General features: G+C 40.9%; 1 protein-coding gene and 1 non-coding gene across 2 annotated transcripts; one reads left to right on the plus strand and one right to left on the minus strand.

Annotated features, from left to right (window-relative positions):
- OPN5 (opsin 5) lies at nucleotides 1-27750 on the minus strand. Its single transcript, XM_045801973.2, has 6 exons — nucleotides 27614-27750; nucleotides 23560-23679; nucleotides 19869-20039; nucleotides 15785-16119; nucleotides 4577-4818; nucleotides 1-760 (listed from the first exon to the last, which is right to left on the minus strand). The coding sequence occupies exons 1-6, from the start codon at nucleotides 27741-27743 to the stop codon at nucleotides 697-699; spliced, it is 1062 nt and encodes a 353-aa protein (XP_045657929.1). The 5' UTR covers nucleotides 27744-27750; the 3' UTR covers nucleotides 1-696.
- Nucleotides 5979-6085, plus strand: LOC123797593 (U6 spliceosomal RNA). The gene has a single exon (XR_006780987.2). It is a non-coding gene; the product is annotated as a U6 spliceosomal RNA (small nuclear RNA).
- Nucleotides 27751-27894: the final 144 nt, after the last annotated feature.

Here is a 27894-nt window from a genome sequence, read left to right on the forward strand (position 1 = left end):
AGTAATTACAGCTAGTAACGTCCTATTACATCCACTATGTTAGTATGTACAGCTTAATGAGGAAAATCCATGGGGGTAAAATTATCATCAGTGGGAATTGTTTTGCTCTCAAATTCTGAGATACAAGAGATACAAGATACATTTCCATTTAGGGATTTAAGGCAAAATTGATTTCCCTAGAGGACTGTTTTGTGGAATCACTACCATTAGAGTGTAGTGGAGGAGAGGAGAATGGCTACCAGAATCAGAAGCATCCACCAGTCAGAGAACCACGATCCCAACAATGACCACCCACTTGACTGGGCCCCAAAACTGCCATCCTGGCCCTACATTAAGAAATAATAATGATGATGTAATGAAATGAAATAACATTCTAGTAAATAAAAGAACGAAACATTTTTCTTAGTATCTGAGACTTAATACTTTGGGGCATAACAATTAGGTCTTAAAATATAATAAAAAGAACATTCCAGGGAGCCTCATCCTAGTAATACTCCTTAAATAGTATCCTATAATCTAATTTCCATTTGGCCATTGGAATTTCCCAGCAAATCCTGGCTGAAGGAAAAAGGGGGAGAGTGTACAAAATATAAAAATATAATATAAAGAGAAAAGTGTAGTCACAATCAAACATCAACAGCAGTGAAGAGACAAATAAGTGAGTAATTGTGTCCATGAGTGAGGCTGTGTCCGTCTTCATACCTCTTGATGGATTTCCAGCACAGCAGAAGACTTCCTGACTGTGGTTACAGTGTGCAGCCTAGACACAGGAGAAGGGAACATAACTTAACATATATATGTACACACACATACTCATCCTGTGTATAAATATCATAGCAGTCGTGTCTACCGAGAAGGTTATACGTACAAGACTTGAATTAGAAGAGAAGGAAAATGATAATTCACTTAAAAATATTCGAAGTCAAGAAATCCCTTGAATGGAGCTTTCCAAAAACAAACCACTTGGTCATGGTACATTTCCTGTGCCCCAGTGAGTTTCCCATCCTCAGAACAAAATTCATTGCCTCCCTATAGACCTACCAGTCAGTTGGGCCTTGTGACTTACCTACAAAGAGTGTTCTTTGGAAGGACAGCATTCAAACTAAGGTAGTCAGGGGAGGTTTATTAGAATGTCAATGCCAGAATTTAGGGCTTTGTTTTCTGTTCTTTATCTTTACTAAAATACCAGGAATGTAAAATGCCTCGGTCCTTCACTATGTACCCCCAGGATCATTTGATCATTTATATTGCATGTAAAATTGGCCTGGCACCTGAAATCTGGTTCCTCTGTCACCCATTGGTCTCTGTATAGGTCGAGGGAGAGGTCTCTAACTACATGAGCTGCACTGCTAATGTTTTTCTTTCCCAGGCTCTGGTCCACTGGCTTTCAACAATGGCTGGGTATGAGAACCATCTGAGAGAGTTAATCAATGAAACAAACCAATGAAGCTTGGGCCCAAATCCAGACCAACTGAAGCCAAATCTCTGCAAGTGGGGTCTAGGCAGCAGTTTTTCAAAGTTCCCTAGTTGCCTCTAATCCACAGCCAGGGTGGAGAAGCACCATTTATGAAATATGGGAGATTACATCTGGACACCCAGATGGGATGAATGATAGCATTTCAAGACGGCCTCTTGGCCATATTTTTTGCTGTAGTTCATCAGCTTTTACCAAAATCTCAGGGGACTCAATTTAGGGAGGAAAATGTGTTAACTTTTAATGAACTGTAAAAACTACTCAAAATTTATTTCCACAATCTCATATTCAACACATTAGGTTTTTTATTTGAACGCAGAATATTTCCCAAGAGTGCCTTCCATTATAAGCAAACTCATTTCAGAGCTCAGAAGAGGAAAAAACAAGGATATCAATTAATCTAGTTTAATTTGATTGAATTGTTCTAGCAGTGCATTAACCACTCTGGACTGGCTTCAGACCACTTCATGTCATTCTATCAGCCTCAATATTACACTTTCTTAGCTCCTTAATAACAACAAAGATAAACAACAACAAAAAAATGTTTTTTTGCTTCTTTAGAAAGTTCTCTGAAACAGAGCCTTCCAAAAATCAGGAACTCATCACACCTCTTCAGTGTCTCTTTTCTGAAGATGTTCCAAACTTGAAAACCCAAGGGTTCCTTTCTGCCTTAGCGCTAACTACTGCTTGCCAGCTTTTTCCACTGAAACCTTCAAGACTCTGGAGTAAGGAAATAGCACTTGTCTTCCTCCAGCAAAGCAATGGTTGTATTTCGTAGAAATGGCTAATAGGAACAGGTGAACGGAACTGATTCTTGCCTGGCTGGCTTCTCAAAAGGTCTGTGGCCCCAAGTCACTGCCTTTCTCATAAATTTCTCTCTTTTCATTATTGAGCATTGAATATTTATGTGCTGCTCACACTTGAGAGCTAATGTACAGAACACAGAATCAGTCCAAGGCAAAATTACGAGGTAGGTGAAATGCGCCTTCAGCCATTCCCGTCAAATTCCCATCATCTCTTTCAGAGGAAGAAATGCCCATTATTTTCTCCCGAAACTGCTCTGTTAAAAATACTCTCTCTAACCTGCTTTCATAATAAAGTATTAATAGTTGATACGGGCAAAGTGTTATTACTGCCAAAATAGATGCATTTTAACGTTTGAATTTATTCAATTCAACAGAAAAAGTATTAATCACCAACAATGTGAAAGAAAAAAACCCACTAACACTTGGTACCTGGCCCTTTCCAAACACACATTTGGTTAATTCTTACAGTTGCAAAAATGGGTGTTGGAATCAGCTCATCCCCATTCTAGGCGCTAAGTAGTTCATTTTCCCGAAGATACAGAAAAATCAACCAAGCGTTGGTGTTCTATCTCCACATTGTGTATTTCTTCCCCTGTACCACAACAACAATGACAATACTGCTTTTTCTTTGTGCCTTTTTATTAATTCTTTTCACTTGATCCTGTACCCTACACGGTGAGGAACCTAAAGGTCAAAAGATTTGTCACTTGCTCAAGCATAGTGAAAGAACAAGATAAAGACCCACATCTTCTCTAGCTAGTTCTACCTTTCCTTCCTCTTCTGTTTCCTACTTAATCAAGAACAATAGTACTGAAAAATAACTCGACATCCAGTGAGTAAGAAATCAGAGAACTTGGACCTTCTTAACACCCCTCACCTCAGACCATGCACTCAGGTGTCTGATCTGCATTTCACCACTAGCCGTGGCCCTGAGTGGACACAGAGCCCACACATCATCCTCAACTCCTTACTCACCCTGAGCCTTTAAGAAAAATGGTGCGGGTACTGGGTGTTTACCCCAAAGATACAGACGTAGTAAAGAGAAGGGCCATATGCACCCCAATGTTCATAGCAGCATTGTCCACAATAGCTAAATCGTGGAAGGAGCCGAGATGCCCTTCGACAGATGACTGGATTAAGAAGTTGTGGTCCATATATACAATGGAATATTACTCAGCTATCAGAAAGAACGAGTTCTCAACATTTGCTGCAACATGGACGGCACTGGAGGAGATAATGCTAAGTGAAATAAGTCAAGCAGAGAAAGACAATTATCATATGATTTCTCTCATCTATGGAACATAAGAACTAGGATGATCAGTAGGGGAAGAAAGGGATAAAGAAAGGGGGGGGTAATCAGAAGGGGGAATGAAGCATGAGAGACTATGGACTATGAGAAACAAACTGAGGGCCTCAGAGGGGAGGGCGGTGGGGGAATGGGATAGACCGGTGATGGGTAGTAAGGAGGGCACGTATTGCATGGTGCACTGGGTGTTATACACAACTAATGAATCATCGAGCCTTACATCGGAAACCGGGGATGTACTGTATGGTGACTAACATAATATAATAAAAAAATCATAAAAAAAATAAATACATAAATAAATAAATAAAGAAAAATGGTGCGGGGTCCCCAAACTCACTTGTTCATTTTATAGCAGAAATAGTGTAGACTGTTTGGAAACCCCATAGGCCAGAACTTAAATCTCTGCTCTGCTACTTCCTGGTTGTGTAAGCACAGGCAGCTCACTTAACATGAACCCCACTTGCACCTCCCATTTCCTTATCTGACAAAGAGAAGGTACAATAGGGGCTCTTTGTGAAAATAACATCAAGAACCTGACAGAGAGGAAAAACGTCACCTCCCTTCTCTCCTTCCTTTGCCTGCCCAAATCCAATACTCATAGCTAATGGGAGAAACATCCGAAACAGGAGAATCTTTTCTGTCGTGAGCACTTAATTTTGGATCGATGCCATGTGGAACCGCACTCTTGGAGTAAAATGGATTTGGTCCCAGATAAGGAAGAGTGAGAAATAGTGGTCGCTCTCATGGACATAGCTTCCTATCTTAGTTGCTCTGCAATCAAATACGGAATTCCTTTTCTCATTATCTACCCATGACATCCAACCCAACATATCTGATGACTTGATCTCAGGAATTTTGAGGAACAGAAAATCCTCTTTAGACTATTCCTAAGTGGTGAGCTCTAACCCTAAGAAGACAGCATATCAGAGTGGCTTGAACCCCACAGGATTCTGAAACAGTATCACTCATTTCTGGCTTCTGAAATTTTACCTGAAGTCTTCCAAGGATTTCTTCTTAGTTGCTTTCAAACCACCAGTCTGGCAACAGGCAAATTTGTAATCAATGACCTGGTAAATGATGGGGTTGTACATTGCTGCTGATTTTGCAAGCAGAGTTGGCACCACAGAGAGTTGTATAGGGATGGAGTCTGGCCTTCCAAAAGCTGACCACACGGAGACCACCGCGTAAGGAATCCAGGCAATCAGGAAGCCAGCGCAAATCAACATCGCTACCTGGTGAGGGAAAGCAATAGAACAGAGTCAAGACACCTGGTGAAAATGATGGGGTGGGGGGGAGCAGTAGCCCATTTACACCCAAGAAAGTCTATTATTTGTCCATTTACCTTGCCTGTAGGAGACATTTCCTATGGACTTCAGAGATGTTCATCCAGAAGAAGTTGTTGCAATGCCTTATTCCAGTTACCATATCCTACCCATTCTTTTTTTTTCTTTTTTTTCTTTTTTTTTTTTCCATCCTACCCATTCTTCACTCCAGAATTTGAATGTACCAAAAGACCCAAAGTTTAACCCTATAAAAGCTGTCAGTTTTACATTGCGTAAGAAACGATGCTAAGAAGACATCCGTGCTCCTGAAATTTCCAGACTTCTCAACCCACATTGATGGAAAACATTTCCCATCATGTTTGGAGCTAGATGGAAAATATGTTCGCCTTGAAGAAATTTTAAATCACTCTTATTTGCCTCAGGAAACAGAAACTCTGTGCTCATTGGAAATTTTAATATGAATCTTCTTCAGAGATTTCTATTAAGTGTTCTTCTTTTGGTTCATTTTTTCAAGTATGAGGCTTGGACAGTGGAAATTCACTAGATATAAAGTAAGACAGAATCACTGAGTTTTAACTAAAGTGACACAGTGGCAGAAAGCAAGACTTTTCCAGAAAGCACTTTTCTCTCTCACAAAATTATAATTACCTTAGGAGCCTCTTAACTTTCAGATCAAAGAATAATTAGAGGGTTTTAACCACCCTCACTGGTTTCTCCCCATCTGCAACCCAGTCTCTCTACAAAGGTAGCCCTAATTAACGCCCTGTAACTGCATACCTGACCCTACAGATTGTCTCGCTTGAATCCAACAATCCATTTTTAGCAAGTGCTTGGTGCCAGACACAATACTAAGTGCTGCTGGGGACACCAGCACACCTTAGTGCCCAGCTGTAGCTCTCTGGAGTACAAACAATGACAGCACAAGGAAGAAGAGGATTTAAGTACCAGCGGAGAAGGACCAGATTACATGGCACGGGGCAAAGTCAGAACGGTGTCCCAAGGGACGTGGTGTATAACCCGCACGTTCGCAAGTTGAAATAAAGGAATAGTAGTAAGATCAGCGTGAGCAAAGGCACAGGTATGTGTGAGGTTTGCACAGAAACTAGCAAGTGCTCGCTTCAGCAGCACATTCTCCAAAACCGGAACGACACAGAGAAGATGAGCACGGCCCCTGTGCAAGGATGACACGCAAATTCGTGAAGCGCTCCACATTTTTGAAAAAAAAGAAAAGAAACTAGCAAGCAATTTACTTTGGCTTATGAGATGAGGCTAGAAAGAAAGATAATATCCATGTATTCAGGGTTTTGTAGAACTTATGACTGGGCTTGTAATTAATTCCATATGCTTTGAGGCATGAGTAGGTTTCCGAGCAGGAGACTTAACGAGAGCTGTGTTTAGGAAGATTTTCCTATAAAATGAAATGGCACAGGAAAAAACTGGAGGTAGAAAAATCGTGGTTTTTTCATTCAATCAACAAGCATTACAGAGCATCTCCTATATGTTTTTTGTCGAGGATAAAGCAATGAACAAAGAAGACACAATCCCTGGCCACAAAGAATTTCCACTTTTAACAGGTTTGTTTAGGCAACAGTCTAAACAAGAAATGAAAGGACCCTTCCATTGAGTACTGACACTGGGAAATGAAGTCCAAGCTTTGGTGTTTATTTTAGACATGAGCCATTTCAAGTCCTAGTTAAGAGAGAGTGTACTAACTTTGAAATATCTTTACATGATTATCTACTATTTTTCTATAAGATAAATACTGAAACGATATTCAAATTAGCACTCTGTGTAGTGGACATCTACTTTTGCAAATCCCCCCTATGTCTTTCATTTCCTCGGAAACTTCAGCATCACCAGCATCCCTCCTACCCCTAGGCTGTTGTATGGAGCCGGCATCCCATGACCCAAGACTGAGCGGAGGACCGCATGCCCCTAGCTGCAAGAGCAAGAACAGGGATGGGCCCATGACTAGAAAGAGCATCATGAGACCCATCTTTGTGGTTTTATAAGGGATTTGTAGGAAAAGTGGAGCTTCCTTTTATCTCTGCATACCCCCCAAACCTAGCAAAGCTGAAAAGATGGAGCTCTCGGAGGCAGGCACCACTTCCTCTTCCCCCATCCTCTTCCTTAAGAAGGAAAAGAACAGTGTTCTCCGCATGAGGGTCATGACAAGCTAGTGTCGAGGATCGAGGATGAGGAAGGAGACCCAAAATGTTTTACCAGTAATAGTTAAAGCAACAATATTTATGCATGCTTTTTGTTGTAGAGGTGGCTAAGTTCTTTCATAACGAAGTCATTTGTGCACAGGTGCATTTCAATAGGCTTCCATAAGGACAGAGCTGTTGTATGCAGGGAATGGTCCCTAGCCCTATTTGACCTGCGGAACAGCCTGTCAGTAGGGTGTTTGCCCTGAGAACCCCATATCTGTGGGCCGTGTCAAGAAAGAAGCCTGGAAAATCTACCATGTGTCTCAGGTTATAAAATGCCACCCTAAGAAGGTCAAGGCTCATCTCTAAAAATTAACGGCAGCTGAGACACACCTCGGTTATATCCATTTCACTCCATTTTACAAATAGAGTCTAAATCTCAAAGAGGTGAATGAGGTGAACCCAGACCTCCTTCGAGTCCTGCCGCCCTGTGTCAGGGTCCTGCAGCCTCGCTTTAGGGGTCTGCGCCAAAATTCTCACCTACGCTTAACAGTTACCAACCAGACCCAGATCACATATGCAATCCTCCTGCTTGCTTGCTTGCTTTTCCGCCTCTCTGCAGAGGGTTACGCAGGAGAAATTGTATTGCATTTGGTCTGTGTGACTTTTGTTTGTAAATGGAATGGATGTCTCAAGGCTCAAAGTGAGGGTCTTTTTTCTAAATCCCCAAATAAACAATAACTGTATAAATAAAACTTGCTTTAGCAGATGTCTGGGAACTTAACATAGCTCCATCCTTTCTCTTTGGTGACTCATTTGATGATTTCACAGTATCTCAAAAGCTGTTTTCTATGTTGCTGTCAAAGCCATTGACAAAAAATAGATTAGCACTTAGTCCGTAATATTTTCTACATTTTACATATTTTCTACTTTTGTGAGAGTGTGCCATGGGGAGAGGGAGGACTGCAAACATTTGCATTACGTTATCCTTTTTAAGAGGACATCGGAGAATTAACCATGCTGTAGTTTTTAAACACATAGTGAATGAATCATCGTGCTTTTTCTGATTAGGATAAAACTAAGTGCCTTAAATTGAATGACTAGAAATCAAGTTTAGAGCAGAAAGAAGGAGAAAAGCCTAGATCTAAAAGCACTGCAGAATATTACTCATGCGTTTAAAAAGTTAACATGAGACCCATTTATTTTTTATAATCTTCTCCTGTTAAAATATACTCCACCGCACATTAAAGCATTCAATATTAAAGACATTTTAAGATAAAGTCCATAAAAGTTACAAAACTTGCATGTTACACTCATTTTCCCAGTGCTTTCTACTCAAAGTGGAATGTGTTTAATCTTTCATCAGTCTGTTCTTTCCTCATTTCTGAGTGTGTCCTCATTTTCGTTTTCCAAAATTTCTATTTTAGATCTCCTTAAACCGGTTCTAGCACGGACACCTGTACCTGTCAACTTTTGCTAAGTTGTTTATTTTTTAATCACTTCACTTGTATCACTGCCTTCTGGTTTACTGGAAAAGCAGGAAAACTTCAATTCTTAAATTAGGCAATTTTTGTGGGAGGAAATTCACAGAATATGTGTTTTGCTTCTGCACAAGAATCACACATCTGCAACCCAGTTCACTTTAAATATATCTTGCTGCAGAGGACTAAGGGATATCTGTATGTTCCAGCTACAGTTCAAGCTGGCCTTAATTTAAGTGTCCCATAGGCAATATCGTCCATAACTGATCAATTCTAGTGAATTGATCAATTAAAGCAGTAATAGAACAATGAGATTGAAAGTAAATTTTCTAAATTACATAAAGCTCTGTCTTTGGGCCCAGTTCCTCTGAACCATTCCAGCAGATATGGTTTCCAAGAAGTGAAGTCCTGCCCTCTCTCTGTGCTGAGACAGTGCGGAGTAGTGTAAATAGCATGGGTGGAGATACTTGAGTTTGGATTCCAACTGTGGTTCAACTCCACTGACCAGTGTGAGTGAGACAGAACCCCTGATTCTCTAAGAGCTGGCATTTCAGTTCCTTACACCAGACTCCTTTGCTCAAATATGAGTAGGCCTTCAGCCAATATTTGAAGCTCTGTGCTACCTTGAATAATGAAATGGATGAGAGAGGACAGGAATTGATATAGAAGTGAACCTTACAAGGAGAGCCAACAAAATGGAATAAATTCCCCACCAAAAACAAGATTGACCACATCACAGAACCAGCTAGACTATTGAAAACAAGGATATTGCAGTGGCTGGGATGAGACAAGGTCACAAGAAGCAAGATCACTACATGTGGGCATTGAGAAAATGGCAGGGGAGCATACAGTTGACCAGAACATAGGGATAATAAGATTTGGTTTTCCGATCTTGAGTCTAGCTGGCAAGCGTATGGATTTGCTCCCAACTAATCAAAAAAAAATAACAATGATCATGATATAAAAAGATGGTAATGTAAGAGTAAAAGCCAGTGATGAGGCCACTACCCCCCACACATGGGCATCCTGCCATTGAGTGACAGTACCAATGACAAGAAGGAAGGGGGGCAACTTAGCTACCGTGACCTACCTCTGTTGGCCCTCAGTCCCTAATATGTATAAAAATAAGGGTGATATTTAGCTTTCACACCACCTTTGAAGAAATAAAGTAATTCGACAACTCTAAGCATGTCTAATTTGAGTTTCTTCCTTCCTTCTATTTTATCAATAGAATGACAACTAAGTCCAACAGTCCCAGACCTTTACCATGCACTTAGAAAGAAAAGAATTCTGAGAGCTTTGCTGTGTCTAGCATCATGTGAGACCTGGGGGTGATCCAAGTAGAAAATATTAATTTGGACTTGAAAAAAAAAAAAAAAGATCTAGGAGAAGGAGGGGTCTGCACTTCCCCACTGCAATTTTCTCCAAATCTTAAAATACCACTCTTCCATAAACAAGCAAAAGCTGTGATTGAAAGGAGAGGATGTAAATTAGATCGTGTCACTCTGTACATCTGTGTTGTGGGGTTTGGGTCTAAAACCGAACACAGCATTCCCCAATGAGGCAATGGCTGGCTTAAAGAACAGGATATACAAATCTCTAAGTATTTGGCTCAACAAAACAAGGGAGACTTCACTGTTCATTAAATTGAACCAAGCCTTTAAGGTGAGGAAAGTGCTACTCAGTGGAGAAATATACTCAGGTGGAGAGACCAGGTGGTTTTAGGAGTAAGAGCTGATGCCATCAACCCTTAAACAACCCAACCAACCTAACCATTTTTATACAACCTGAGAGTTTTAGAAGGTAACTTAGACAGCATTTAGTTCCCTTCTCCCACCTCCTTTCACAGATGAGAAAACCAAGGCCCAGCAAGGTGAAGTGGTTTGTCCAAGGTGAATCAGTCAAGATTCTGAGTTGCAAGCAACAGAAATTGACTTCAGCCAAGTGGGACAGAAAAGTAATGGGTTGGTTAGGACAGAGCATCATTGGGAACGCTGGACTCAGGACTGAGGCCATGCAGACAGAAATGACACCCAAACTGATGTCCCAAACCAGCTCCGATGCAGTGGTTTCTGACATCTCCGTGTCCCGGTGCTGGTATCACTAGATCCTGAGACAGACTGGATGGAACCTCTGGTCGGAGCCGTACTCCATCTGCATGAGAATCTTGGAAAGTCAATGACGGGTCCTTCTGTATCTTTTAAATTAGGAGTCAGCCTTTGCTCAGACATGTTGCTCCTCCCCTCCACTTCCCAAGACTCAAAATGTTGGAAATTCTTCAACACAGAAATTCCAAACACAGAAAGGGGTTCAGCCACTGGCAGCCAAAATAACTAACAAATGTCAGCTATGTAAGACTCTCAGAGGGCTAATGGCAAAACTGGAATTGACCCCTAATTTGAAATTCTTTCCTTCAACAAATATCTCTATTTTATATATATTTATTTATATATTTATTTATATTTAATTTATATTAATATAATATAATTAATTATGTATTATACAGTTTATATCATATTATAATGTTTACTGTATCATGTTTGAGACATTGTGTTATGTCCTAGGGACATAAAATGAACAAAATGATATGGCTGTCACTCCACAGGCCCTACTCTTCAATGCTAAAGCCAGACATTGGGCAAATAATCACAAAAATAAGTATGTAATTTTAAATTAATTATAAATTATGATCAGTTCTAAGAAGAAAATGTAAAGACGGCATTGCCACATGGTAATAGGAAGGTCTGAATTCAGTTTGGGGAATGCTTTTCTGGGAAGTGGCATTTAAGCTAAGAACACTTATGAGGAACCAGAGGAAATGAATTAATTGGTTTAAAAAATAAAAAGTAATGCAGTTCAGCTTTCCCACAAACTGCCCTTAGAGTCCTCCCAGGGGGTTCTCTGAATATGAGCCTTCAATGATAAATAGACTGCAGGAGCAATCAGAGAGAGGAATCATGTGAGGGAAGCAGAGATTTGCATTCATGATTTTTGAAGACTTCACGATCAATGTGAAAGAACAAAGCAAAACAAAATGCCTGTCAGTTATGAAAAGGACAGAGGAACTGGAGCCAGCGGTCAAGGGACCACTTAACGCTCATCAAGGTACTTAGATGAACTTAATCTATTCAATTATGTATCCATTACAGCAATCTTGATTAAGCATCTAGTAGGCACCAGGCAGTGAGGCTCAGAAGCAAACAGGATGTGTAACACTTGAGTTCACCCACCTACTACTTGCGAAGAAGAAAGACAAAAGTGTGGCTCAATAAATTGAATGTGTCAACTGCTCTGATGGCCTATTGCAGGGGGACTTAAACTAGCCAGGGGCAATCAGGAAGGCTTTCTGGTAGAAATAAAGGAAATTAAGAGAAATCCAGATGCCCAAAGGATCTAGACACTACTTATACACCTGGAACTCATAGATAATCTATTTGTGCTGAATGAGTAAGTATTAAGTACTAATCCATACAGCATAATAATATTTGGAAAAATTAGTCTATGCTTCTGGTATTTTCTTCCTGTGACTCCACCGCCCCCCTCATTAAAGCAGAAACAAGAGTGTTCACTGCATTGTGTGAAGATTTTTTCAAGCAGAAATACCCAAAGAAGTAAAACATTCATTTCTCAGCTTGCGAGTTTTAAAATAGAAATTTGAAACTTATAGGAGAGAAAATACTTGAAAGAAAGGGGGTTTGAGTATGCAAAAAAATGACTTTGAGTACCCACAGTCAGGAACTTGAAGGACCAGAGGTATTAATCTCACTAACTAGGAACAGTTTTAGAGGAATGCACATGATTACAGGTTTCCCACCTAAGAGTGGGTAAAGGGTCTACAGCTCAAAGGTGAGGGAGGACATCGGAGGAGCTGGTAACTGACCTTGAGAAACTGTCCTGATGCTATTCCACAGAGCTGAGCACAAGGGGCCAGGGATGGTGTTGGGGGAGTAAGAGCCCCTTAATGCATTTGGGGATCTCAGAGCCAAAAAGTTGTGCTTTGCTTCCCAGGGTCCCAGCCAAGCTCTCAACATGCACATGATGAGTTCCAGTCAAAGGACAGAGAAGTAACTGGAATTGCTGATGAACTTGAAGAGGGCTTCTGGTTGGAACAAAAAGGACGCAAAGTGACCCATGACAACCGATGACTGAGACCAGAAAGAAATTTAAATATGTCAGCAATACCAGGGGCAATAAATGACAATAATCACAACCAGGAGCCCCCACCCAGTGACACCATGGAATTATAAAAGCCTCCCTAGAATTTATACATAGCCCTGGGAGGAAGAGGAAGACCCCCAATTCAACTGAATTGATCCTGGTTGTTTAATATTAAGTTTGTTTTACAAAGTCAAATGCAGGCATGAAAATGAGATGATACTGAGTCATAGAAATATAAAGAGAGTTTTTGTTTGCGTATTTGCTTTTATTTCTTGGGCTTTTTTTGAACACTTCTGTTGGCAATCTGTGAAGTTTCAGCCTGGTACAAAAGTCTAACGAAGCCATCATTCTTAAAAAATTAATTCAAGGGACATTACAAAGTAAAGAGATATTTGTAGGTGGGATGTCACTTTTCAGGTGGATAAACCAGACTGGCAAAATGCAGGCCCAGATAATGACCCAGCTGGACATCATTAGAGTACCCAGAAAAGTAAATGATTTTGACACCAGAATCCAAGGAGGTGGTCTGTAAGTAATAAGCTTTTAGACCAGGCTCTTCTGAAAGATCAGAAGTACCAAGGGAATAAGCAAACCGCCAATCCTGAGAGGTAGTTGAATGGAGAAAAAGCTTCCTAAGACCAAGAAAAGGTCCAGTGTGAGGTTGTTTTTGCTTATTTTTACTCAGTAGAAAAAAAAATCAACATCAAAATTAAATGGTAATTGAAAACATTTTAAATTTAGCAGAGAAGATGCCAAAATAGAGAGTTGTATTTATCAATGTACATTGAATTTTGATCTATGTTTTTTACATAAGTGTTAATAATTAGAAGCATTTTGTATTCAGGTTATTTTAATATGTTTTATATATACGAATGAGGTATAGACATATTATATAATATAACATATATTAGGCCAGATAGGTATTACATATAATGTCATTTAGTATATGTCAGAAGAAGATATGTATAAAATAAAATCATACATATAGATGCCTACACTTTTCATTTAATATCTCTTCGGTTAATCTGGGCTGGGTGAGTCTGGCTATTTGATCTATACAGTCCAGTCCAGGTCAAGGAGACTGATAACCACACACTAAATTAAATGGTGTCTGCCAAGTTTCACCTCATATGCGTAACGAGCTTCAGAATCACTCACTAAACAAATCATCCAGAATACACAAAGAACCAGATGTTAGGGTATTTATAAAAGCAACTGTGGGTTGACTTAGCAATTCAACTAACAGGAAAGCAGATGATGAATAACAGACTCAGAGAAACTGGAGAAGGACCTCACGGGAAAGGATCATCAAGACCTTGCTCATCAAGACCACGAAATGTGTTGAGGTCAACACCATTGGAGGGTGGCAAGAAGAGACAGGAAGGCATATGACATCTCAGCAGCTTTTTGGCATGCCAAACTGCAGGACTACAAGGTAAGCTCAAATCCTCCTACCAGTGTGATGGATATCACGTCGTTTCCCTGGACATACTTCCATAAAGCATTGAGAAGGAAAATTTTTATTATTGTTGCACTCACCCTGTTCCTAGAACAGTACTTGGTTCTGAGTAGGGTTTGGGCTAAACGTAATCCAAATTTAACTTGGATTCATTCATTCATTTAGATTCATTTAAATCTAAATGAATATTTTTTTTAAATATTCATAGCATATCTTTTTAAAGTCACAGATAAGAGCTAAAGGGAGAGCTGGAAATGAACTTAGTTCATGACCTTGGATTTTATGGAAATATTTTTTTCTATTTTACAGCCAGCGATAAGATAAAAAGCAGATTGTGATTTCGGATCCTGTGTTTTTGTCCAGGTATAACTGCTCTATTATTAGATTATGAGTATAGATTTAGAGCAATGAAAATTGTGGAGCTTTCTTTTACTCAGCATGTGGAGTTTAAGAAGTAAAGGTTAACTGGAACCATCAAGAATCTGTAGCTCACACTGTACAGCCAAGAGATCCTTGTACCATCTCAAAACGTCTGCAATGTGAGGAGAGGAATATTACTAGAATGAAGGCCCTGACTTACTAGAAGTGCTCTCAGGTCTGGAGGGAACTGTTACTATAGGTCCTGAGACAAGTGGTCTCCAAAGTTGGCTCTGAGGACATGTGAAGATGATTGATTGGGATACCAGAAGAACTCCAATCTACATTTTTTTTTTATCTTTAAAAGTAAAATAGAAGTGAGGGCGTGCTAATGTTAATATACAGTTTGATGGTATTAGCTGCATGTCATTTATATTGAGGTATGTGCTGGAAAATACTTTTTTCAATATAAGGGTAAGACAGGACAAAAGTGGGAAGACCACCGCCTTATACTGTCCCCGAATACCTAAAAGTTACAAGAGAATGAAGGAATTGCAGTTTCTTTAACACCTTCTGTGCACCAAATGACAGAATAACATGCTTTTATCTCATTGAATCTCCACCACAATCCAATAAGATAGATGTGACTATTCTTGTTGCACAAGTGAGAAGACAGAGACTCAAAGAAGTTTAGTATCTAGCTCCAGACCACAAACCTGGCAAGTGTTGGTGATGGGATGAGAACCCTAGTCTATTCTCAAATCGTGTGTTCCTTTCCTCACATTACAGTATCTAAGGAGATCTCAACTCTGAAACTGGCATTTCCCAAGGGACTCGACCCTGCAGCAAGTGCTCTTGTATTAAGTTTCCCATAGGATAGTAGATGTGGTAAGCTCTTACTCTGTAAATAACGTGAGATGGCAAAAGGTCCCTAATCACACCCACCAAAGTCCATACAAAACAGTACAGATACTGTGAGGCATTTTATGATGCATAAAAGTTATTATTATGATGACTTAAATAATTTTTGAGAACCAAGAATATCTCATTCAGTCGAGAGCATAAGCTCCCAGTACATCCACCACACAAATTTAGTAGATATCAGAAGTGTGTGTGTGTGTAAATGAGAGAGCGAGACAGAAACAAGGAAAAGAAATACTACAAAGGTTTAGATAAATACTAGCGAAGTTCAGAAGTACATAAAGAATAGAGAATCTCAGTTCTCCCAGTCCCCCACATTCCCCATCCTCTTTGCCCTATGAAGTTTTCACTGATTAGAAAACCCCTCTGTAAATTATTGCTGTAGTTACCTTGGTCAGTTTCATCTCAAGCACATGGCTGCTGTGGATCCGACTGTCAAAATGAGCTACTTCTTTAGAGGAGGACTTCACCTTGGCAATGATCTTCACATAGGAGAACACAATCACAGCCGTTGGGAGCAAGAGGCAGAAGAAGAGGATGTTCAGGATGAAAATCTGGCCGCCCACGGAGGCCTGGGCCAGCCACCAGTCCAGCGTGCACGAGGTTCCGAAGGGCTCAGGCGCGTAGTCCCCCAGACCTACCAAAGGCATGGTGGTCCAGAAGGAAGCATAGGCCCAGATGAATGCCAGGCAGATGTAGGCGTGCTTTCTTTTCAGCCAAACCCCTGGAGGTAGAAGAAAAGCATTACCAGGATGTATTCTGCCCTACACCCAAGTACCTCCCCTCGATATGTCAAATTCCACATCCAAAGAGTTATTCCATTGGATTCTGGGAGAAGTGGTCAGATAATTGAACTCTGAGGGAGAGTGGAGTGAAGGGAGAAAAGTTCCAGAGCGTGGGCCTTTTTTCAAGCGAATAAAATCAGAAGTGCTTTCCCAGGGAAGGTTTCCATAGGCACGCAGGCGCCTTGGGAGGGGTAAGTGACAAAAGCTGAGGAAAGGGGACAGTAGAGAGATGAGAGGATGCCAAAGACAGTGAAGAAAAGATCTTAAGAAAGCATCCAGAATGACCTTTGAGATCCTATCCAACATGGGGCCAATTGGTAGAATAGAAGGACAAAGCCCCCAAAAGCATGTATTAATGGTTTATCCAAGGTAGACTCCTTTGGGGAAGGTAAGAACTGATAACACGTTGTTTGTGCCTTTAAATACACTTCTCCCTAAAAGCTTTCATGTCTCTCATCTCATTCACCTTCCTAAGCACTTGTCGGTGGGGGTCGGTGGGCCACGACCATGACTGCGTGCTGAGACGTTAAAGTGGCTGACCCTGCTTCAAGCAGCAGGTTTTGAATCTTCCAACGTGACCAACACAGCAGTCACGCTCGCGCAGCCATAGCAAGAGAAGTAGAGAATCTAGGCAGGTTGCATCGTGTTCTGTAAAAGTAATTCTGTGAAAATACTTTCAGGAAAACAAAAAATGAGCTCTACGTTTTTCAGAACTAGTTTCCATCGACCACAAGAGAATTCCAAGAAGAACTGGTGTAGTCATCTAAGGAAAGCTCTGGAGCACTAGTGATCACTTTCCAAAGTTCACCATAACCACCAAAGACAGGGCAGCTTGATCTAGGGCTGCAGCCTACTCGTGAAATTACCTCCACACCCCACTTATCACCTCAAAGAGAAAGGGCCCCAGAAGCGAATCCTTACTGCCTTGATTTTGGAGTAGCAGAGAAAAAATACCAGAACACAGTCAACAAAGGCCAAATGATCTCTTCAACACGGACCCAAGGCCTGCTTCTGCTCAGAGCCATATGCCGTCCGGGAAGTCAGTAGGGCCTAATTCTTCTTGTTTCTAGTGTTTGACCCTCTTCATGTGCCCTTTCTAGATGCCCATGTTCTTATCAGTAAAATGGAGGAAATAAGAATACATCGCTTACAGGTTTTGATAAGGGTTCAATGAAATAATGCAAGGCCTGATATGGGAACTACAAAGGACTACATTAACACCAATTTTTACTCCTGTGTTTGTCTCAGCACTAACAAGATATATAAAAGATTGTATCTATACTCTATCGTCTCTTTTTTTTTCCAAATACATGGCATTTTGTATCATAAAATTCAGATTTCTAAAGCCCAACGAGAGAGAGGTAACAATCATGTAGCCACAATATATGTCAGCTCCTGATTATCCATTATAATGGATAAAACATTGGCACGGATAATCACATATATTTAGGGAAATGTGCATATGCATACGTATAAGCATTTATGGTTAGGGTTACTTTGCGAGGTGTTGTATACTTACATTCGAGTATGGTGAAAGGCTGTCAAGTACAGGAGGGAGTAGATTAGTAGATTGGTTCTGTGTTGCTCCAGAAGTCAGAACTAGGACCAATGGGTGGAGGTTACTGGGAGGCAGTTTTGTCTCAATATAAGGAATAACATTGTAACAATGAGAGCAGACCAATCAGAGAATGGGCTGCCTTGTGCAGTAGTAAGCTCCCCGTCACTGGTCACTGGAATTATTCGAGAAGAGGCCAAGTGGCTGTCTGTCAGGGATGCCTTAAAACAGTTTATCACATTAATGGGAAAAAGGTCTCCATGTTCCCAAGTGGTCTTCTAATTCCAACATTTTAAGACACTGTGTAGAGGGTTTAATCATGAGTCAAATCAAATGGCGAAACCATCCATTGGGGCTCAATCCTAAGAGAAGCTGGAAAAATATATACGTTTCCCACATGGAGCGATGCCCTGCAATGACTCTGGAGGTGGGCAGTATCACCTCTTTCATGGACACCAAGCCTAAATTGAAAAATATTTAAAAAGCAGAGACATCGAGGTATCTCAAATATCCCCAGGAAGTTGAAATTCTGCCTTCTCATCTATAAAGTCTAGAAGTATATTTACAATCTACTGGATATGACCAAAAATAGTTTATAGAAAGTATGGGACTCTGAAATCATCCAGAATATACATAATTAAATATTTTTAAATTATTGGAAATTCCGGTTTAAGTTATTTCTATTGGAAGTGTTAATCTGTTTAGAAAAAGAGATGCAAATTAAAAAAAAAATGAGTGCTAATTTGTGAAGATAATGGTCCATGACCTTACCCTCCCCTGCATGGTTTCCTTGGAGTCTGGGACTATAAACTTTTAAAATATAAAGGAAAAAGGATGCCTGGGTGGCTCAGTCGGTTGAGCATCTGCCTTCAGCTCAGGTCATGATCCCGGGGTTCTGGGATCGAGCCCAGCATCGGGCTCCTGCTTCTCCCTCTCCCTCTGCAGCTCCCTCTCAGCTCATGCTCGCTCTCTCTCAAATAAATAAATGGAATCTTTTTAAAAAAAAAAAATGCTTTAAAATATAAAGGAAAGTTCTACCACATTGAGAGTATCAGGTTGACTTGATCCTTTCCACTTCAGTTTCCAGGCCATCCTCCGTCTCCATGGTCACAACTGTTCTGATTGACAGATTAACAAACAGAGCAGCTTTTTCCAGAGGGAGCCAATACTATTCCCCAGTTGCACCTGGTTCTCAGTATTAAACATAAGGGTCCAAATGCTTCTCTTCGGGATTCAGTAAGTTTCCAGAACCCCAAGAAGCAAAAGTAATAAAAACTTATTTCTAACATGTTGCATGGTCTCATTATTTAAAAAAAAAAATCTTGAGACTCTGAAAACTTTACTGTAGCTGGCTCTCCCCTCATCAATGCTTATAGTCACTCATCTTTGTACCTACAATACCACAAAAAAGAGTGTGGAGTGATATTTCTGCGTGTGCCCTTTCCTGCCAGCACGGCTGCGCGGCTCTCTAACTTGGAGCTGAACTTGTTGGAATTCCTCATCTCTGAAATCACAGGGAACCTGAGTCCTAAAGAAGGATCAGAGGGGCGCCTGGGCGGCACAGCGGTTAAGCGTCTGCCTTCGGCTCAGGGCGTGATCCCGACGTTGTGGGATCGAGCCCCACATCAGGCTCTTCTGCTATGAGCCTGCTTCTTCCTCTCCCACTCCCCCTGCTTGTGTTCCCTCTCTCGCTGGCTGTCTCTATCTCTGTCGAATAAATAAATAAAATCTTTAAAAAAAAAAAGGATCAGAAACATCTTTCTTATAATTACACTTACCGTGTGGGCAACCAGCTAAAACATCTCGGACCTACCATCCTCTCAATGCATTTTATGTCTTTGTTTGCATGGCAAAACATGGTAGAAGCTTACACAGATTATACAAGGAAATGATGCTTGCCAAAACATTGTAGCCAAACAGCAGACATTCCTATAGAAGTAGTATTAAGAGAAACCTACATTGACACAGGCTCAAATCGTTAAACTCACGTTAGAACAAAATAGGCTCTAAATAAAGATACTCCTGGTCTCTTAGGTTATTAGTAATCTTTGTTCATCACCTATCGGTGCAATATTCACAGTCTGACAATCCACTAGTTTTGACTATCAGGGAATGAGAAGCCTTCGTACTTACCATACGATAAATAGCAGATTTTCAGATATCGATCCAGGCTGACAGCAGTCATGGTGATGAGACTTCCACAGCCAAAGAAAAATCCAGCCCATCCATACCAGCGGCAGCCAATCCAGCCAAACACCCAGCGGTGACAGAAGCAAGAGATGATCGTGAACGGTTTGCCTACAACTAGAGCGCCAAGCAATTTGTCAAGGGAAATTCCCTCCAGTTAAAAGTACCCACCTGCCTCAACTCACTGTGGAGTTATATTCTATTCAGACAAGAGATAGCTATTTTAGTTAATGTTAGGTTCAATCTGTTCACAACCAGACCCAGACTTCTGGGATTTAAACTGCTCCTCAAAACAATAAAACAAGATGAAATCAGAGAGGGAGACAAATCATAAGAGACCCTTAATCATAAGAAACAAATTGAGGGCTGCTGGAGGGAAAAGGAAGTGAGGGGTAGGGGATGGGGTAACGGGGTCATGGGCATTAAGGTGGGCACGTGATGTGATGAGCACTGGGGGTTATAGAAGATTGATGAATCACGGACCTCTACCTCTGCAACCAATAATACATTATATGTTAATGAACTGAATTTAAATGTAAAAATATTAAATTGCAAAAAATAATAATAAACAATAAAAAGTAGACTCTTCCTCAGGCTCTGTTAGTGGTTTGTGTTTTTTACTTTCTAGAAAGCATTCTTCTACTTTAATTCATACCCTGCACCCTTCGTATTCAGCTATTATATTCAATCTTCACCCTCCCAGAAGAGAAGGTGCTGAGGAAGCTCTCCACGACCTTCATGTGATCGATTGATCGATCGATCTACCTATCATAAGTTTCCCTAAACTTATCGTTTTAAGAAAACTGAGTAACTGATACTCACAAGTGCCAGCCCTGCCCCATCCCTCCCAGGTGTGTCCCTTCTTCGGTAGACAGAAGTACGCCCAAGTTCCTGTTAGTGTACTCAGTTAACACATATTTCTTAAGTGGCTTCTGTAAGTCTGACACACATCTCCTCTAGTTTGTCTAGTTGTCTAGGTAGCTAGTTTCACACTCCATCTTGCTGCACTGTGCACCCCCCCCCCCCAATTAGGGCTTCCTAATGCCAGTGGTCTAGCACGATTGTCAGTGAGGAAACTGAGTGTAAAAGAACTGTTTCTTATTCAGCAAATAATTATTCAGTGCCTCTTATGTAACAATCACAGAGCGAGGTGACAGAGGACAAAGTGGTGGAGGTCGAGCCTGACAAATGTATTTCATAGTAGGGAGGGCAGATAAGAGAAATACACAATTTGTAATATAAGATCTGATACGATGGAATGATAGTCATTAGTGCTGAGGGGGGAAAATGAAGCAGAAGGACATGGAAATTGTTGTTTTATATAAGGGGATCAGGGATGACCTCTTTGAGAATGTGACATTTAGGGAGATGTCTAAATCACTGGTAGAGATCGCAAGCAAATGTCTAGAGGGGGAATATTCTGGACAGAGGAGACACGAACTCAAAGCTTGAGCTAAGTGTCAGCTGGGTGGGTGCTAAAAGCAGCAAGAGACAAGTGAAAGGGACTCGGATGGAGTGAAATTAGTGTCTGTCGTGCCTGGGACTATTTTAAGCTTCCTTCTGGAGTGGAGCCTTTGGTAAACCTTTGGAACTTCATCTAGAATGCCTCTCTCTTCTTCACTTAATAGAATAGTTCTGAACCCGGCTGCACACTAAAATCACTGGGAATGTTGTTTTGTTTTGTTCTGCTTTTATTTTACTTTAAATATCAATTTCCAGGACTCTAACCTCCAGAAAGTCTGATTTGTCTGGAGCAAGCTCAGGCATGAATATATTTCAATATATTTTTTTAGCTCCCCAGCTGATTCTAATATTTATACACAATTGCAAGCCACAGGTATATAAACCACAAATAGTGTTACATAGATGAAATACACCTGGTCTCTACTATGCACTTCAAGGTGCTTATAATGGAAGATATTTGACCAAGAAAAAAAAATATTTTAAGGTTTATTGGAATGGGAAATGCAATAGAGATCTCAAAGTTGAAAAATGATCTGGGTGCATCAGAAAAGCTATCACGTGGAAGAAAAGGCTTTTTTGCTGAATTACTCCGAAGACATAGGCAGAGTAATGAGGTGGTTTGTGCAATTCGAGAGCAGATTTGCTTGGTGGAAAGCATGTTCAATGTATCTGACCAATTCAGGACATTTTTATTCAGGCTTAGTCTAATCCAGCCTTAAACATGAACCTGGGATTATTCGCTGGTGAAGGATGTGGATGAAATGGCAGGTTTCATTGGAGCATTTTATGTTCAGAATCGGGGAGAGAGCCATCTGGGCTCAGCCAGGAGAGGTGACCCGGAAAGTTATCATTCATGTTGCGACACCGCCATCGTGTGGCCATTACTAAAATTGCAGTCATCTTGCAACCCTAGCAAATTGCCTGGGGTTCCTTTCAGCTATTTTCATCCCAGGGGACACAATCTGCTTCTCTTCATATGCATGTGCATTTCCGATAAGAGCTCATGATATTTAAGCCTGTCCATACTGAGTAAAGCCTTCCCAAGTAACGAAGACCACGCAGACTCTCAAGGGCAACATATCTGCTGGTGATAAATAGTGACTCAATAGGTAGAGGCTTATTATCGAGCCTTGTTTTTGGAGAAGAAACAAATATCAGAAAACATTTTAAAAGGGCCATTTTAGACAGAAAACTGCTAAAAAGTTTCCAGTGGAAAGAGGAGTTGCTGTGTGCTGTTCACACTCCGTTTTCCCAATCCTAGAAACTTAAGACCATACTCCACACAGCAGAATTTGGGATCCAAAAGCATGTTTGAGTGCATCCAGGCAACCCTAGATGAACGCAGAGGGAGGCTACTTATCCAAAATCATTTATATTTATAAAAATGAATTACAGTTAAAGAGAAATTTTATTCCAATTCTTCCTTGGCTGGGTTATCAGAGAAGCCAAAGAAGCAAGAAATAAACCAGTGGTTTCCGCACTAACTTACCTGATAATACCAACTTTAAATATCCTGATGCCCAGGTTACATTCTCAACCGATGCGATAAAAATTTCTGGGTATAAAACCCAGCCGTGAAGTTTTTTGCTTTTCTGTTGTTGTTTTGTTTTGTTAAGTTCCCCTTAGTGGCTTTTTTGTGCATCCAAGTCTGAGAACGACTGACCTAGAGGCTTCCTACGTTTGCAATCGGTCCCGAAGCCGCACTTCAATGGACCAGCAGGTCAGCTCTCCTGTCTTCCTATACTCACCTCTCAGACTGTCTTTGCCCATCGCCCATGATTTAAGCTTCAAGAACTAGCCCCCTGGTATTTATTTTAACAGAGTCCCCGTAAGGGTGGCAGGGTTGTAGAGGAGCTCAAGATAGTGTTCTGTAAGTTTCTGTCTTCTCAATCATTAAGCCAGTACAATTTGCCGTGTAGCATTAGAAGGTATCATGCTCATTCAAAATTGTCTCCTTAGCATCTAACATGCTCAGCACACAGAAAGGACTCAACAAATGTTAAATGGATGAGCTCCTTGGCCTGAAGACACTCCGTTGACTTACCACAACCTCTGTAAAGATGATTGGTGAAGGGAGGAGCGAAAGGAGGTGGGGGAGGGGTGATCTCTGAGCCAGTGAGGTCTTTAGAATGGGGCACAGCTCAAACCCCCAAAGAAGAAACGGTTGTGTTACCTGAAATGCCCAGATCACAGATTGCTAAATTGATAGTCATTATTTCCGCAGGTCTCAGCTTCTTCTTTCGTCTAGAAGACATATAAAGGACATACCCATTTCCAAATGTGGACAGAATCCCTACAAAGAAAAATATAAATTCCCATCGTCAGCACTAGGATTTGGAGTTCACTCAGATATGAAACACTTCTCAATTTCAAAAATGGACACCATAGGTTTAGAGGGTAGTGAGAGGACTCTAAATAAAAATCTAAATTAAGAAGATGAAGTAAAAAGCATGAGTTGCGAGTGACAGGCGAGGGATGGGTTGCCTCCAAAGGGATAGGAGTCAGGGATTATAAGACTGAACTTACCCAGAAAAAGGAACTGCTAACTTCCCAGTGAAGCTCAGGAGGGGGTGGGAATCCCCATGGTCAGTTCTTGTACTGGCCCCCAGGATGGAGTATTTCCTCCGCCATTTTTACCGAGTATCGGCTCTATAGAACACCCTCCCTCTAAGAAGTAGGGTTAACCCCTGGGCTCTTGGTAAATTCTGAAGCTGAAGTGACCCCAACCAGACAAGGTGCTTTCACTCTCACTGTGGACTGTTGAAGGAGCACCAGCTTCAGGACAGGCAGAGGCCAGCGTGGGCTGGCATAACCCCCTGCAAGGAAAGGGTCAGCTCCTGGAGACACATCCCAGGACTTTTTGCCTCCTGAGGACACACGGACGCTGGGTGTCTGCAGCAACTACTGGACTAGGTATTTTAAGGGGAAGTAGGTGACAGTGGATAATATGGGCTCACCCCTCCCACCAAAGGGAGAGAAAGTGACCCTCAGCCCACCAACCTGCCAATAATGGTATAAATGTGTGCCCACTTTTTTAATATCCTTTTATTAATGACTAATTGGCTTTGGCATGACAATGATACTGTTCAAAAGTTCTTACAAACCCAGTTTAAATCCAAAAAGACCCAATCCCTACTGACTTTATTTAAGAAAAGAATACACCTACTTCCATAGCTTAACATGTAGAGTAGATTTCCTCAGGAATTCTTGCTTCATAGTGTAGCTGTGTATAAATGAGAATCTGGTACAGCTGCCTTTAGTAGTAAGGAATAAGGAGAGTATTAACAGGAGAAACCCAGATTTTTCTATTTTAATTTCTACTTCTCCACCACAATTCATTTTGGGGGCAAGGAAAGAAATGTGTGTTTCAGCTGATGGTATGAAACCACCAGGAACGAACTGCATTGTGCTCCTAGGAAATTATGAATCCCTGGAGTCAGTGCTGCCTAATGGTCTGTTAAAACCTCTTTAGCTTTCTTAAGACAGAAGAGGAAAAAATAGAAGAGATTACGGAGTTCTAGAGCAAGCCAACTAAAATGAAACCTGTGTCTCATTCAAGGAAACCAGCTAGGCAAGGCACACTGGGAAATTAATGTGAAAACATGGCTTGAAGAATTTTAAACAAATGCCTTCTACTTTGTATCCAGGAAGATTAAAAACAATAAGCATACATATGTAATTGATACACAAAGCTCCTTCAAACACCCTTTGTCTTTCTACTTCTCTTTCGAGAATTTGATTTGCTTGCTTTTCCTTTCTTAAATTATCTTTACTAGTGTTTCATAAGGCTTTACCCAGTGCCCAAAGTATTATCCAAAAAATAGTCAACTCTCAATGAGGTGCATGTAGATGATTCCCACTGGCAATCTTATCTGTAGGGGATTATCAAGAGAATGCAAATATTTTTGATGATAGTTAAAGGAAAACAAAATTAAGAAGCTAAAGGCTAAAGGCAGGAGTGGGGGTGGTGGGGGGACATTTTTTGATTATCAAAATCCTGAATCTTTCTAGGACTACAAAACGATGAAATCTCATATATAGACTGTTAATAAACCAAGTAATCTATAGTAAAGGAGTCGAAGGGTGGAAATGGGTCTCTAAATTTATTTCTCCTCTATTCCAAACTCAGATTTATCTTTTCAACTTCCAGTTTCCCCTAAGACTTCCAGTATTTAACAAAACTCACCAAGAATGTCATTCCACTCTGGTCCCTTAAAAAAATATCTGGACATATCCCCATACCTATCCTAGGCGGGGTAAACACCAGACATAGCACCAAGTCCAAGACTGGGTCTAGATGAATCCAAATCCCTCCAAATGACCCTGGCCTTATCCTGAATGAAGACATCCTGAAACAGATGTCTTTGGCTCCATGCCCAGCTCCCTGAGTCACCTGATGTTCCCTTTGTTTGGGGACTCTTTTCGGACCTGTCTTCCTAGCTTCACCTCAGCATGCCCATTTGAATCTAACTGTGGATTTTCCTTCCATCCCCACATACGACAAGGGAGAAATTTTCCTGATTCCCCCACGCATCCAGCTTGTTGCCTCTCTTCCTGAGATCTTCTATACCAGGGCGGGAAATGGACTGTGATTCCTCTCCCTCTTTTGTTTATCTGGAGTGCTACTTTTTAACTCACTTCTTGCAATTGATTGAGACAAATTCAATTTATAAGATGTCAGTTTTTCCACCTTTTCTGATCATTGAAAGTACTTATGTTAAATGAAAATGTAATGTGGGTTTTACTACCAGATAGTCCCTGTGCAGAAACAGAATTTGCCCATTTGGTTCGCTGCTGTATTCCCAGAAACGTAAACAGTGGCAGAGAATGAGCACTCAATATACACTTGTGTTTGAAAGGACACGAGGGTCCATTTATAAGAAATAGAATTTAAATCGGTGTGATAATTGCTAATAATAAAGCCAAGGACCCAGGGAATCCCTTTGCAGTGGAATTTCTGATTCAATCTCATCGATTCCTTTTGCCTCAAGCACTGACCATAGAGGTGTCTCCAGACTTTTCTAATGAGTTTGCTAATTTCAGGAGGTTAAATGAAATTCTTAGCCCGTAATAAATAGATGAGAAAGAGGGAAGGAAGGAGAGAGAAAAGGAGAAAGAAAGAGAGGGAGAGAGGGAGAGAGAGAAAGCTTGACCCAAATCTGAAAAGATTAAAGGCAGAAACACCTAAAGACGTAACCCACCTGTGCACTGGTTACCCAAATTTAAAACAACAGCTTTAAATTTAAGAAGTTTTGTGATCGAATTCTGAGCACCTAGACTAATGCTGTCCAATAGAAATACAATGTAAATACCAGAAATGTGAGCCTATGTATTTCAATTTTTTTCTGGTAGCCACATTAAACAAAGTAAAAATATCACTAAATTCATTTTAATAATATATCTAACCTAATATAGGCAAAACGTTATGGATTTGACATGTAGTCAAATTGTTTCAGTTAGTCATGAACCGTTTCACATTATTTTCACTAGTGCTAAGTCTTCAGTGTCTCGAGTATATTCACACTGCCCCACATCTTCTGGACGAGACGCCGTTCAAGCGCTCAGCAGCCACACGTGGCTATGGCATTGGGTAGCGTAGTCTGGACGCATGTGCACCATGTTCTGGATGATGCACAAGACTTTCTGACCCTGGGCTGACTCCCATTTTATTGCCAATACATTTTTTCAACTCTCACCAAAGTCACACCGTGATGTCATCACAGAGCATCTCTACTGTCGATGCAGTAAACTTAGTGTGTCCGTTGTGACCACAGCCTGGGGATGGTTTCCCCAGCTGTGACCAGAGGAGGCTGAACTAGGTCACTTCTAAAGTCCATTCTGGGCCTATCATCTTACCATTCTATGAAAAGCATTTTTCTTAAAGTAAAAGCACTCTATTTAAATAAGATATCATTATCATTAATTTTGTTATTCAGAAGGCAAACCTACTCCTGAAGCAATCCAAATAGTCTCAGGATAAATGATTTCGCTGTAAAACGTCTTTGATTATCGAGGGAATAGCCATCAATAATAATAAAGATAACCCGAGTCATTGCTATGAAACATCCACTGAAACCCTCTATGCCACCCCACCTTCTACCTTCCTCCCGCTCTTCACCTCTTGTCAAAATAGGTATATAAGAATGTGAATCCTTGTGCAAAATCAACATACTAGCCTGTGAATTTTCTAAATGCAGCCTTTGCACAGAAAAATTAAGGAAGCTCACCAATTATTGTTAAGTAAAAGCCAGCCACTAGATCCGCTTCCCAGGAAAGTTTGGAAGCAAAGGGGTCCCCTTCTCGCAGGTAGTGTGGCAGGTGCTCTTCCTGGGGCGGGGCAGTGTGGTTTAGCGCCATGCTGTGCTCCAGCGACCAGGAGTCTGGAAAGCAAATCAGTAGAGATGGCAACAGACCCGAATACGCCAGCTTGAACCAGCTCGAACCAGCTCGTAACCATGCCCCCCACCTTTTAAAATGAAAACGCAAGTTTCCGGGGTCATGCTTGATT

The sequence above is a fragment of the Ursus americanus genome, chromosome 29, assembly GCF_024610735.1.
Source record: "Ursus americanus isolate L20-20 chromosome 29, mUrsAme1.1.p, whole genome shotgun sequence".
NCBI lineage: Eukaryota > Metazoa > Chordata > Mammalia > Carnivora > Ursidae > Ursus > Ursus americanus.